We start from the raw sequence: 13,004 nt of genomic DNA on the forward strand, positions 1-13,004 counted from the left end.
AACCGGTAAAAAAATAAAATAAGGGGCTGATGTGGCTTTACATAATAGGATGTGTTTAAAGGAGTGTGTTAGAGAGTGTGACCCTAACACTACTCGTAAGGATATACTACTACGTAAGATATCACGGTTAACACTTAACACTAATACTACTACGTAAGACCAAAATAATCGATTATATGAGCACTACTTAGATTTAACAAACCTTTACTTAGATTTGTAAGAGCACTACCATCAATATTGAGGATTATAGTTTACGCATCAACATGTTGTTAGCGGACTCAGGGGCGAATCCACCGCCCGGCATGCCCTGGCACGTGCCCGGGCTCGACACCTAATTTTTTTTTTAGGGTTGTTACTTTAATCTGAAAATTCGATTGTTTGAGTAAGAATTAATAAAATTTAAGTGTACATTCATAATTCTCATGAAATTCTGAGTAAAATGGTATATTTACTTGTCCAATTTGGTGCAAGAATGAAAATACAATTTTTTATTTTGGTTGATTGGAGGTTGAAGATGATGAACAGTATTTTAAAGGTTATTTTAATAGTTATATATATTATATATTAACGAATCATTACTTAGATATTGTTTTACGCGCTAGCTCAGTGGCTGGTTTATGAGTTTGTCACACAGGGAACCTCACAGGGAACCTGTGTTCAACTAAAATAAACCTTTGTCTATTTTGGTTTGGTTTTCTTTTATTTGTTTACATATAATTTTGGTTTGGTTTGTTTATTTCCTTTAAGTTAATTTTATGTTCATTGTTTATTAAAAATATATTAAAATTAATTAATTTTATTATAATTTCGGTATATAAATAATATATATTATTAGTTAAAAACAGTCCGATCTGATTAAACTCCGATCCGTAAAGGTTAAACCAATAAACATTTATACATTTTATGGTTAAAATTGTGCCCGGGCTAAATGTTATTCCTGGCTCCGCCACTGAGCGGACTTCACAACCTGGACGAGACACATTCGAAAGATTTGTTGAACCAAATCCTTGACGCACAACCTAGAGCTGTGTTTGAACCGTGACATCTATCAAGCTTGTTTTAGGTTGGTGTTGGTCAAAGACAATATTATTTTAGTGCACCAAATCCAGATAATCTACTATTAATTTTAGAAAAAGTTCAAATTGTCCTTTTCAAAGTGAAAATAATTTACGCCGCTTGATTAACTAACAAATAAATAATTATCAAAAGATAAAAATGCAAAGTTAAAATAATTTACGCCGCACATGTGTATACAAACATGCTAATAAACTTTGTTTATCATAAAGGAAGAATAAGATTAAGGTTTGTGAATTTTTTTAGGGCTTATATGGCAAGAAAATTATGGCTTTTTTCTCTCCGAGTTAAAAGTGCGAATAGAAAGAGAAAGATTGTGTGATTTTGTTGTTGGTGATGTAGAGAGAGAGAGAGAGGGGGAGGGAGGGGGGGAGAGAGAGAGAGAGAGAGAGAGAGAGAGAGAGAGAGAGAGAGAGAGAGAGAGTTGGGTGAGAAAAGAGAAACGAGAATTTGAGATAATATTCTCCCTCCTGCCTTATTTAAGCATGATGAAAATCTTATTCCTGCACCTCCTACTATTGATATATGGGAAAAACCTCGCAATGGTTGGGTGAAATGTAATGTTGATGCTGCTTTTTTTGGTAAAGCTAGGGTAACAACGATGAGTGACTGTTTTTGGGATCATGTTGGTAACTTTGTGATTGGTTTCATGCAGAGAAAACAACCCACACTATCAACGGTGGAAGGCGAAACATGAGCGCTCTTGTAGGCCATGAAGGAAGCCAATCATAGAGGTATGAATAAGGTTTAATTTGAAAGCGACTCACAAGTGTTGACTGAAGCTATTCGAACCAGACGTAGTGCTAATTCAAAGCTTAGTTTAAACTTTGAAAGCTATCCAAATTATGCTATCGTGTATAAACTTTGAAGTGAAGTTTGTTCGAGACAAACGAATATAGTTGCTCATACTCTTGCTCAGGCGGCCAATTCTTGTACTAGTTTTCGTAGACTTTAGGTTAATGAAATACGTTAAGTTTATTTGATTAAAAAAAAAATATATATATATACAGCAAGTTAATGTACACACAAACATACACTTAACCAAAAAAAAAAAAAAAAGAAGATCCATCGTGCAATTCATCAAGCACCTAGAGTGCGAAGTACATTTAACCGCGCCTTTTGATTTTCAGAACTTTCAATCACACAATTTTCAACTTCTCATCTCATCTTCCACACACCGCACATCACCCACCATGTTTGGAGCTCAATCTTCTTCTTCTCTCTTCGGAACCCCTTCTTCAACCCCAGCATTCGGAACTCCATCTTCTACTCCCGCATTCGGTACCCCAGGGTTCGGAACTCCATCTTCATTCGGTACCCCAGGGTTCGGAACCCCATCTTCAACCCCTGCTTTTGGAGCTTCTTCTACTCCCGCTTTCGGCAGTTCTTCCCTCTTCTCCTCACCGTTCCCTTCTCAGCAACAGCAGCAGCAACAGCAACAGCAGACTTCACTTTTTCAACAATCGCCTTCTACTGGTTTCGGATTTCAGAATTCTCTTGCAACGCCGCAAACTGCTTCGTTCCCAAATTCTCAATTGACTACTCAAATGGCTAATGTAGCTCCAGTTCCATTCTCTCTAGCCGATCGCGATATTCAAGTATATATATTTTTTCTTCAATATATAGCTCAAATTGGTTTCAATTTCAATTAATTTGAATTTTAGGTTTGTATTGATTAATTTTGTTTGTTTTCTCTGTTTTTCAACTAGGCAATCCTTGATTCTTATAAGGAAGATGCTGGAAACCCCAAGTATGCTTTTAAGGTCTTCTTCTTTTCATTGTCTTGTTCATTTGGAAAAATTCAATTTTGAAGTTTTTGCTTTTATCCCTTTGGTTGATTATTGGTGTTAAGATATATACTTGGGTTTGGACTTCATAATTATGCACATTTTTATAATTTTAAAATTATTTGGAATTATGGGCAATGGATGTGATGCCGCCGGATATAGGGTTCAAACCTAAGTGTACACCAAAGTTACTGTTTTTCTTTTTTGGGAACCTATGTGTTAAATGTTAGAATTGCACTTGTTATTCACACTTAGGTTCTGTCAAATGTTTGGATAAACAGAACCTAAACTATAACACTTATGGAATAAGTGCTTGTGTAATATGTATAAGCTATTGATATTATAAAATAAAGGCAAACTGATTTTATATATGCTATAAGTTGTTTTCATATGCTATCTTGGAGAACTTATAATAAGGTGAAAACAATTTATTGACATGTTATAAGCTGTTTCCATAAGCTCTCCTAAATAGTCAATAGATAAGCTTAAATAAGTCAATACAGACAGACCCTCGGTTTTCATGTTATCTGATGTTGATCTTTGTGTGTGTTGTGCAGCATTTGTTATTCAGTGTAACAGATCCACAATTTAGGGTGAAACCTGCCGGTGTTTCAGATGTAAGTTCTTCTTTTTTTCCACACTGAGTACTCTAGTTCGTAGCTTATTTTTCATGCCGCTGGCTAATTGTGGGGAATAGTTTATGTTGCTAGATCATGTGGGCGGAAGCAATGGGAAAGCTTGAGGGTATGGAAAGTGCTGATAGAGAGCGTCTGTGGCCACAACATGTTCAGGGTTTTAAGGATCTTTCCCAGCGCCTTAAGGTAAGTTTTATCTGTTATACTATGTTTGATTGATTGGAAGGGTTTGAATAGCGAGGACTGAAAAGGAATGGCATTAGTTGTGTAGTGTTTAAAATAGGGCGGAACTGTGGAATGGGATGGAATCCATTCCATCCAGTACTTTTCGTTACCAACTAGGGGGGGGGGGGGGGGTTATGGAGGCCACATATCGTTTCCTTATCTTCTGGTACTTCCAAACAACAGAATTAAACTTTGCTTCATTCCATCATAAAATTTCCAAATATTGGCATGATAGTTTTGTTCCATTCTATTTCATTGTCATTGTACTTTACAGCATTATTTGACAGGTTAACTACTAGACTAGTACTAGCATCTTGAAGATATGATCTTTCGAAGGAAATAGCTGTTCATACAGTATTGGCCGGTGGCCATTTTGACTCTTATCTGCAGTTTAGTTTTTACATAAAAAAATAGGGGCAACCCACCGCAACTGAGCTCCCATTATAGTGGGATCCACGGAAGAGTCAAATCCATTCTAAATCTATTATAGACAACCTTACCTTGCAATTTAGATTTAAATAATTATATCAGTTCCAAAATTTAGGCACATACCAAAGAATAGAACTTCACTGCTGATGTCAAGATTTTGATTTTGATTTTTTTTTAAAAAAAATCATAATAAATTGTGGTGTTCTATTTTCAAAAGAAACTGGTGATAGGCAGATATGAAAGATATAGAGTATAGACACTTGAGAACTGCTAATATACTCCCATGCTTTTTAGAATAAGTACATTAGCATCCTATGACAGTGTAGTAGACAAGTTAAAACAAGGCATAACATTGGGTTTTGTTTCATGTTTGGTGCATGTTAAGAGTAGAACAAAATAGGACAGAAGTTGAGAAAAGTGCTGCGTTTTAATTTAATTCTACGTAAAATGGTGGAATTAAAGAAAACAGATAGAATACACTGTTCAGTTTCATTTTGTCTGTGCACCAAATGCTATGTACACCTTTTTCATTTGGACCAAAACTCATTCTCCCTTTTCAAAAACAACTTAAATTGATGGTTATTAAAGTAACTTAAATTTCACATTTTCTATTTCTTGTTAATGCCATGCCATTAATTTCCACACCATTCTGCTATCAATCAAAGATTAGTCATGCAAAAACTGTAGCAACATGTATTTTCCTAATAACACAGAGTACCTGTTTGACATGCTTCTAATTGTAAAGCTCCATTTTATAACTGTGCACATTGGAAATAGGAAATATAAATATTGTCCAAGTCTAATGTATTCTGCCTATAAACTATATGACATTTCTACTCATGTCTTCAATATGGTTGGCATTTTAATAAAGTTTACTGACGTCTAATCCTCTGGGGGGAGGGGATTGTTCATATTTGGTATTGGTATGTGAGTTAGCAGCTGCAAGATTGGTATGTTAGTCATTTTCAAAAGCATTGAAACTAAGAGAAGCCGCTCACAACAACCATTGAAAAAATATAATACTTGATGAGTTACATTTGATGATAGAAAGAGGTAGCAATGCTAACAGCATATCACTAGCATGAAAGAAAAGAAGAAAGAAAAAGTTGTTGGTACCTATTAATTTTAGTTGTTTTAGAAAAGAGAGAAACATGATATGGTCCAAACGAAAAACTGTGGTTATTAATATAGCATGTGTTTGATACCATGGTTGATGTCCCACAGAAGGCACGTCCAAACATATGCATAATTTTAGGAACATGTCTGCTCCAATTGTAGTATTAGATCAATAATCATTTGCTTAGATATAACTCCTTATTGGAGATATCGAAATATGCCAGAATGGCAAAAAACTGATGCTTTGATGATCTGTAATCTGTATTCACCAGTCATTATTTCATGCAAAAAACAGAGATTTACCAAAATCCAATTTAGAAAATTAGAAATTGCTGAAAGCCTTGATGATACATTTTTGCTCACATTGTCTTGCAGCTCCAAGACGAAGTCATTGTCTCTGATGCAGAGAGATTAAGTGTAACCCAAAGCAATGTTAAAATGGTATTGCCCTTTTCCTGCTTTCCCAAGAGAAATGTTGAACCTTTACCAGCTTTTTGTGCTAACTTATCTTTTCGTTTCTCTGATGGTATTTGCAGCTCCAAAGACATTTTCAAGCTGATACTCTTCCTTGGATTCAAAGACTAAAACAGAAAGAACAGATTCTTCAGCAACGTATTTTAAGAGTAGGGACAACTATTGTGTATTTGAGATACAGCTTTCATATTTCTTGTTTTGTCTAGTTCTCCCCTCATTATGTCTAATCATATGTGGTCATGTGGTCATTGAAGGTGATGAGAATAGTCGAGGCGTTGGAGGGAAAAGGCTGCCGTATCCCCTTAACAAAAGGGGAAGCTGAACTTGCTGAGAAATTAGCCACAATAACTAGACAGGTAGGATTTTTGCAACTTTGCCCTTCAATTTTGTTGTTTGGGTGGAACTAACATGAAAATGTCTTTTCAGCTTAAAGGATCTGGAGCGGAATTATCTAGAAGGGTACAAAATCTACTCGGTGTATCTCGTGTCAAGGCTAATAGCAATGGATTTGGCAACTCCGTTCATCTTCCGGGCTCAACCAAAATTCATGATCAGAGTCTGGCTAACCTGCAGGAGGTAAGATGATTACCAATCTGAGGTTTATTACTTGAAATATTTGTTTACTCTTTTTACATATTTTTTCATCGATCGTTTGTACGTGATCATGCATTTTTTAAGTCAAAAGAACTCAATGTAATAATTATGCTCTACTTTGTGAGAACAGGTTTTGCAACAGCAGATGGATGCCATAGCAAGACTTGGCAGTGTTATGAAGCGAGATGCACGGGATTTGGAGATTATGATGGCTGAGGACACAGGAACGCCAGAAAATGGACATTTAATGTAAACTTGTTTAAGAAATTCTGTAATATTCTTACTTCATATTTGCCTTTGTATCATGATTTGGTAATATAGTGAGCACAATAGTTTTTAGGGATACTTTTTGCCTAATTGGCGGAGTAGTTTAACTTCATATTGTGATGAAATATTTTGGCTATTTGAAACTTCGTCGACATTGTTGAAGGTTCGACTTGGTTAGCAGCAAGTGTATATTTGTCAAGAGAATTTTGGGGGAAAAAGTGATTTTTTTTTAAAATTTTTTTATGAGAGGAGAAAAAAGTGATGGCATGGGAGAACAAAAAGCTCTCAAAGGGATTGAAGTTTACCAACGATATGCCTCAAAGATCGTAAGATGTTTATTTGACTCGAAGGGCATGGATTATGATTATCACTATCTTGTGTTGGAACGAGCGAGAATGCAACTTGTTTGACCTTATTCAGTCGTGTAAAAACAGAATCATTGAGCATAGGAACGAAAGTTGCAAAAGTTTTTTGAAAACGGTAGAGTTTCAACTTTGTAAAGCAAATGGCCACTCATCCACGCTGTTACTTAGCATAATAAAAGATATTATTGACTCCCTCAAATATTTACAAGACGAGGGAGTGCCTCAACACAATTTAACACCCCACAATATCATGATATTTGACTGTTCGGATTCGGAGAATGGTTTGTGTGTCAAATTGGCCGATTTCAATTTCTGCTCTCCAACCATCCAATGATAGTCTACCAATTAACACGGGAACGGAAGGTTGGAGATGTCACGAAAGGCTGATGAGGGGACATGCTGAAGAACTAAAATATGATCTGTTTGGATTGGGTTTAGATATATACTTTTGTTGGACTTCTTAACAAGTTTTAAGTTGTGAAATTATTGAAAATTTCTCATCCCACTACCCACTTTCTCACCACACCCTTGGAAATTCCATTTTTGCCCTTAGGTCAAAAAATTCGGAATGCGTTTTCCAAATTTTTTTAGTTCAAATTTGGAAAAAATTCGGAAAACACATTCCGAAGTTGTTTTTTAAGGCAAAAAAAATTCGGAAAACGCGTTCCGAATTTTTTGACCAAGGGCAAAAATGAAATTTCCAGGGGTGTAGTGAGAAAGTGGGTAGGTGGGATGAGAAATTTTCGAAATTATTGGCATTGAGGTTTAGCAAGTCTAATATGATAATTTGCAAGTCCAAGAGTTCTAATCAATCTTTCAATTTCAACGTTTTTTATTATAGATTCAATGGTTTTTCGTTGGACATTAGAAATTTTTCCTTTGAAAGAGAAAATCCCATAATATAGTTGTTGATCGAAGAGACCACCCAATCCAGATTCTAATCTAAGCTGCTTTTGCGTAACAAGCGTTTAGCTTAGTTATAAGAAACTCATTTTGAATTTACTATTTCTTTTCTTTTTTCTTTCTATAGTGGAGATAGTCGCACGTAATGACAAATCAAATCACGGCCATATTGTTAAAAGCTTGAGGTAAGAAACGATTTTATTGAGTGCCCGAAAATAGTATTCCAAAGCTTTTGTATGTTCTCCGTTACTTGTGTGTATAAATCCTATGTTATAAAGTATATTCATGTGATAAACTAAGCTTAAATTTTATCCTAATTTCGTCATCTTACTTTGTATGGAATTATTAAGTTCGACTGTTATAACCATGCAAATTAAATTGGATATCAATCTTTTATGTTATAAGCTTGTATACACGAGCAAATCTTAAACCCTAATTTGTTTTCCATATTTTCCCTCCATTTTATCTTGCAAATTTTATTAAAAAATAATACAATTTTGTCCTGATTAGGATTCAAACCCGCAACCCTTTACTGCAAGGCAATATTTTCAACCACTATGGCAAGTATACCAATTGTGATTAAAATTATGTGCAATAATTGATAACCACCATCAATTTTAAAAGTATACCATATCAAAATTATTCTACCGGATCATAAATTTAGAGAATAATTATCATGTGAGATTTGGAAAGTTATTATCACGTGTAATTTGGAAAGTTATTATCAAACTTAATTATGCTAAATCAATTTTTTTGCAATACAACCAAACACAACCATAGTCATGTCACTAATCACATTCATTATTTTGATTTTAACATTGCAGATTTAATATTAACCGATGATCAATTGATACAATATGCACTAGCAGACCAATTGTGATTTAAATTATGTCCACAAAGTGTTAAGCTCCATCAACTTTCATAGGAAATATTTCATATGACAATTAAGCACCATCAATTTTCATTGCACAATTTAAACAATTAAAAACCGATAATCTCTTATATTATAAGCTTGCTAACATAAGCTAACCCTAAACCAAATTTTTTCCCCTCTCATTTTCTCTTTCTTTTTATTGCAGCTTTATATTAAAAAAATACAGATTTGTCATCGAACCTGCATCCCTTACTTACAATAAAACCTTTCAACCGCTAAAACATGTGTTTCAATTATGAAAGAATTTATGAATCCTAATATGTTAACTCTGTTTTCAATAAATTTGAACAACGAAATTAATCACAATTTTATTTATTTATGGATGTCTACTTAAGTTTATGTTCTTGATTATGTGTTTAATTTTTATTTAATCTTTAATTATCATCAATTTTTTAACCTTTAGTTATCAGCAATTTTTTTTAATAAGTAAACAAAACGATGGGGGTCCAAAATTATTAAAAAATATATAAAATATAAAATAAGCACATAAAACAAATATAGAATAATTAGTCCATGAAATTCCCTATACTACTCTTATTGAAAATGCTCTTAGAATTTTTGTATTTTATTTTTTATTGTTACATATTATACCTAATTAGACCCATGCACCGCATGGGTCAAAGTTCTAGTTGTTAAGAATATCCTACGAATATCATTGGCTTTATTCAAATTGAATAATTTTTTTGAACTGCAATTGAAAGTTGATTTTCATTATTGGACCTGTGTAAATTGGCGTTAATTAAGCCACACACATGAATTTCACGTTTATAACCATAATTAAGTAGTTTTTGTCAAAAAAAAAAAAAAGTAGCATTTAGGGTTTACATAAAATTAGAAAATAGTTGTTATTTTTTATTGTTTAAAAAAAAATAGATAAAGTAGATTTATATATGTGGATGTAAATTAGTAAAGTGAATGTAAATTAATAAAATGGATGTATTTACAAAAATAACTCTCAATTTATTATCTTTAAATATTAAAGATGAATGGTTTTTGAGTCAAAAAAAGAAAGAAAAAGATCAATCGTTAGTTGGTTCAGTGGTGATTGGTGTAACACCCAAACCCATTATTTATATATTTCTACCTTTAGTAAAATCTTTTTCAAAATACGCAACGGAAAATCACATTTAATTTATTGAATATCGGTTCGAGTATTACACTCCTCTATCAAAATAATACTAATGTAATTAATTAGTAAAAATAGTGTTTATACAAATCTTTGAATCAAATAATGTATTTATTGATTATACAAAACAACCTAGACAATAGACTTTATATACAATATAAAACCCTTTCCCGTGTCACAATCAGAGCGGAGCTTCACCGACGACTCGACATCGAATACCACAAAATCCTGTAAAATCTGGACCCCCAATGGTCCAGCACATAACACATAAAAGAGAGTTAGATAACATACTCAAAATATACAAGTGTAAGTAAATTGTACTTAAACACTTCTTCATAAAAACATGCATAATCATACATTATACATATACATCACCATCATTCATGCATATTCATATATCATGCATATACTTCATTTATCACCTAATCAATCATCCACAAAATACACCAAACATATAGTTTCACGTCGTCTCGGACAATACCAAAACATCAACAAATACATAACTCAATTACAAATAGGAATACACATAAAGTTCCTAATGTAATCTAACACCACAAATACACGGTTCAGATTATGGTCATGACGGACCCTGCGTTTGTTCATTTTATAGTCATGACGGACTCTACTCCTCACATACGGATTAACAATCAACATTTACCAAGTACGTGTCAAACATTATTTATCATAAAATGCACACATAATCCCTAATGCAATCTAATGCTTCACATTCATGCTATGTCCTCTAGACACCTCTAATGCATGTGGTACCATCTTCTTTATCAGAGTATCTCACCTCTAATATCCTTCTTTATCGGATAAATATAATCCGATATCCTTCTTTATTGGAATATCCAATATCACATATATTCATGAATGCATGTATATGTTTTTCATGAATTCACTCACAATCATTTTAATTAGCATTAAGCTCTTCATTTACTAATGTGGAACACTATCCAACATTACTTCTTTATTAAGATAACACTATACCTTAATATCCTTCTTTATCGAATAACATAATTCGATATACTTCTTTATTAGAATAACATAATTCTAATATCCTTCTTTATTAAGTTGATTAACACCTTAATATACTTCATTTATTCTTCATACATGATTAACAATCATTATAAGCATCAACAAGCATCAACAAGCATCAACAATCATCAACAATCATCAACAATCATGTAAGAATAAGACACTGATTCGAAACTACATGCAAAGGAAGATCGCAGATGAAAAACTGGTGAAAACTGCAACATTTTCGCCTGAGGCGAAACAAATTTCGCCTGGGGCGAAATTCTACTGGTTGCTCACTGACTAATTTTCGCCTGGGGCGAAATATATTTCGCCTGGGGCGAATTCTCTGCAGAATGAACTGGTTCTGATTTCTGCAGGACAGCCTCTCATTGCAACGATCATAACTTGGGCTACGAAAGTCCAATGGAGACGCACATATACTCGTTGGAAAGCTAACAAACAGGGCTACAACTTTTATGTTGGCCACTAAAACCAGTTCACAACGAAAAGAGGTCAAAATTGCACGTAAAGGTTCAGACCTCATAGATAACAATTTTCTACATTTCTCATTTCAAACTCTAAACTCTCAAGACTCTCACATAAACCATTTTTCATGTTATAAACCCCAAATAAGTTCATATTCAAGTGCAACAAACATGGATAAACACAAAAGGACAGTTCATTTCTCAGATCTACGTCATAAACATCGAAAAAGTAAAGATTGACACTTTTTCATCAAAACTCTCAAGAACACAAAGTTCTTGAGTTTAATCTGTTATAAAACTCGTTTTTAACCATTAAATCCGTTCATTAATCATGTTAAAAGCATGTTAAACATATTAAGAACCTTAGGAACGATTTCCATCAAGAAAATCCGTTCTAAGCTAAAACGAAAATGGGGTGGAGGAAGTTCGGGTGAGGAGAAATCGACATTCTCCCCTTCCTCGAGTCACCCACGAAAATGAAATCTACTCTCTTACCTGGATTCGAAGAAAACACGACGAAGATCTCGAATCCCTAGCTCTCCCCTTGCTCTAGCTCCCAAGCTCTCCTCTTCTCCTCTCAAGAACACAAGAACCATGAGAAATGAAATGTTTCTCCCTTCCTTCATGGCCATATGGCGCCCCCTCACACACACAAGGCCCATTGGGCCTCAAGCCCAATTGGCTTGGCCCAATAACGCGTTAACTCACTCTACTCGCTTAATAACTAAAGTATTCGATAAATAACTCAAGTTATTAACTTAATTAAAATTCCACGTTAATAAAATATTTTAACACATAAAAATAATAATATGAAAATTGGGTCGTTACAATTGGCGCTTAACTTGGTAGGGAGGACTGCGGTTCGATCCCCCGCAACTGCGATCGGGAGGGGGCTGGAACTACTTGATACCAAAACTGACCCCCGAATCAGATTCAACATGTGGTGAAAGAAGAAAAAAAAAGAAAAGAAAGAAAATATGCGCAATGCTAATCTATACCACCATGTAAATTAACAACTCTTTTTTATATGGAAAATTCTATGGTGCAACCCCTTTTTTGGACTGTTTTAGTGCAGTCCTAATCTGGCAAATGAGGATGCATTGTTGACTTACTTTGAATTATATGTTACAAACCCCTTATATAGTACTTACCATGCATCTTTATATCTATTAATATTTCAACTAAATTCCTATCATATTAAAAGTTACAAAATTACCTCAATGTTTAAATTGTTTTTAATTTTAATTGTGATCGTAAATCAATTAAAACTAAAATTGAAAAAAAAAAAAAAGTCACATAAAATTGAAACTTGGCTTTCCTATTTGATCATCCCTATTCTTTTTTCCACTTTTCCATGACAATAGGCTTCAATTGGCATAAATAATAATCAGTCACAAAGTAAGTAGTTTCTTGGTACACACAGTTTCCTGGTATATCAAAACGAAGCATTTTTGTCGTATTAGTTATTACTAATTTTTGTCAAATGCTTATAGTAATATCAACTCATGTATTGTTCTAATGGTTCAATGTCAATACAAATTATTATTTGTTTATTTATTCTAAATCATAT

At 33.7% G+C, this 13,004-nt stretch overlaps 1 protein-coding gene across 1 annotated transcript; it reads left to right on the forward strand.

The window, feature by feature from the left end:
- Positions 1-2,113: 2,113 nt before the first annotated feature.
- LOC123910006 (nuclear pore complex protein NUP54) lies at positions 2,114-6,778 on the forward strand. The gene is made up of 9 exons (XM_045961029.1): positions 2,114-2,672; positions 2,784-2,837; positions 3,419-3,478; positions 3,572-3,682; positions 5,642-5,707; positions 5,803-5,889; positions 5,995-6,096; positions 6,167-6,316; positions 6,465-6,778. Exons 1-9 carry the CDS (start codon positions 2,268-2,270, stop codon positions 6,585-6,587), a joined length of 1,158 nt encoding a protein of 385 aa, XP_045816985.1. The 5' UTR covers positions 2,114-2,267; the 3' UTR covers positions 6,588-6,778.
- Positions 6,779-13,004: the final 6,226 nt, after the last annotated feature.

This window comes from Trifolium pratense, linkage group LG2 (assembly GCF_020283565.1).
Source record: "Trifolium pratense cultivar HEN17-A07 linkage group LG2, ARS_RC_1.1, whole genome shotgun sequence".
Classification (NCBI taxonomy): domain Eukaryota; kingdom Viridiplantae; phylum Streptophyta; class Magnoliopsida; order Fabales; family Fabaceae; genus Trifolium; species Trifolium pratense.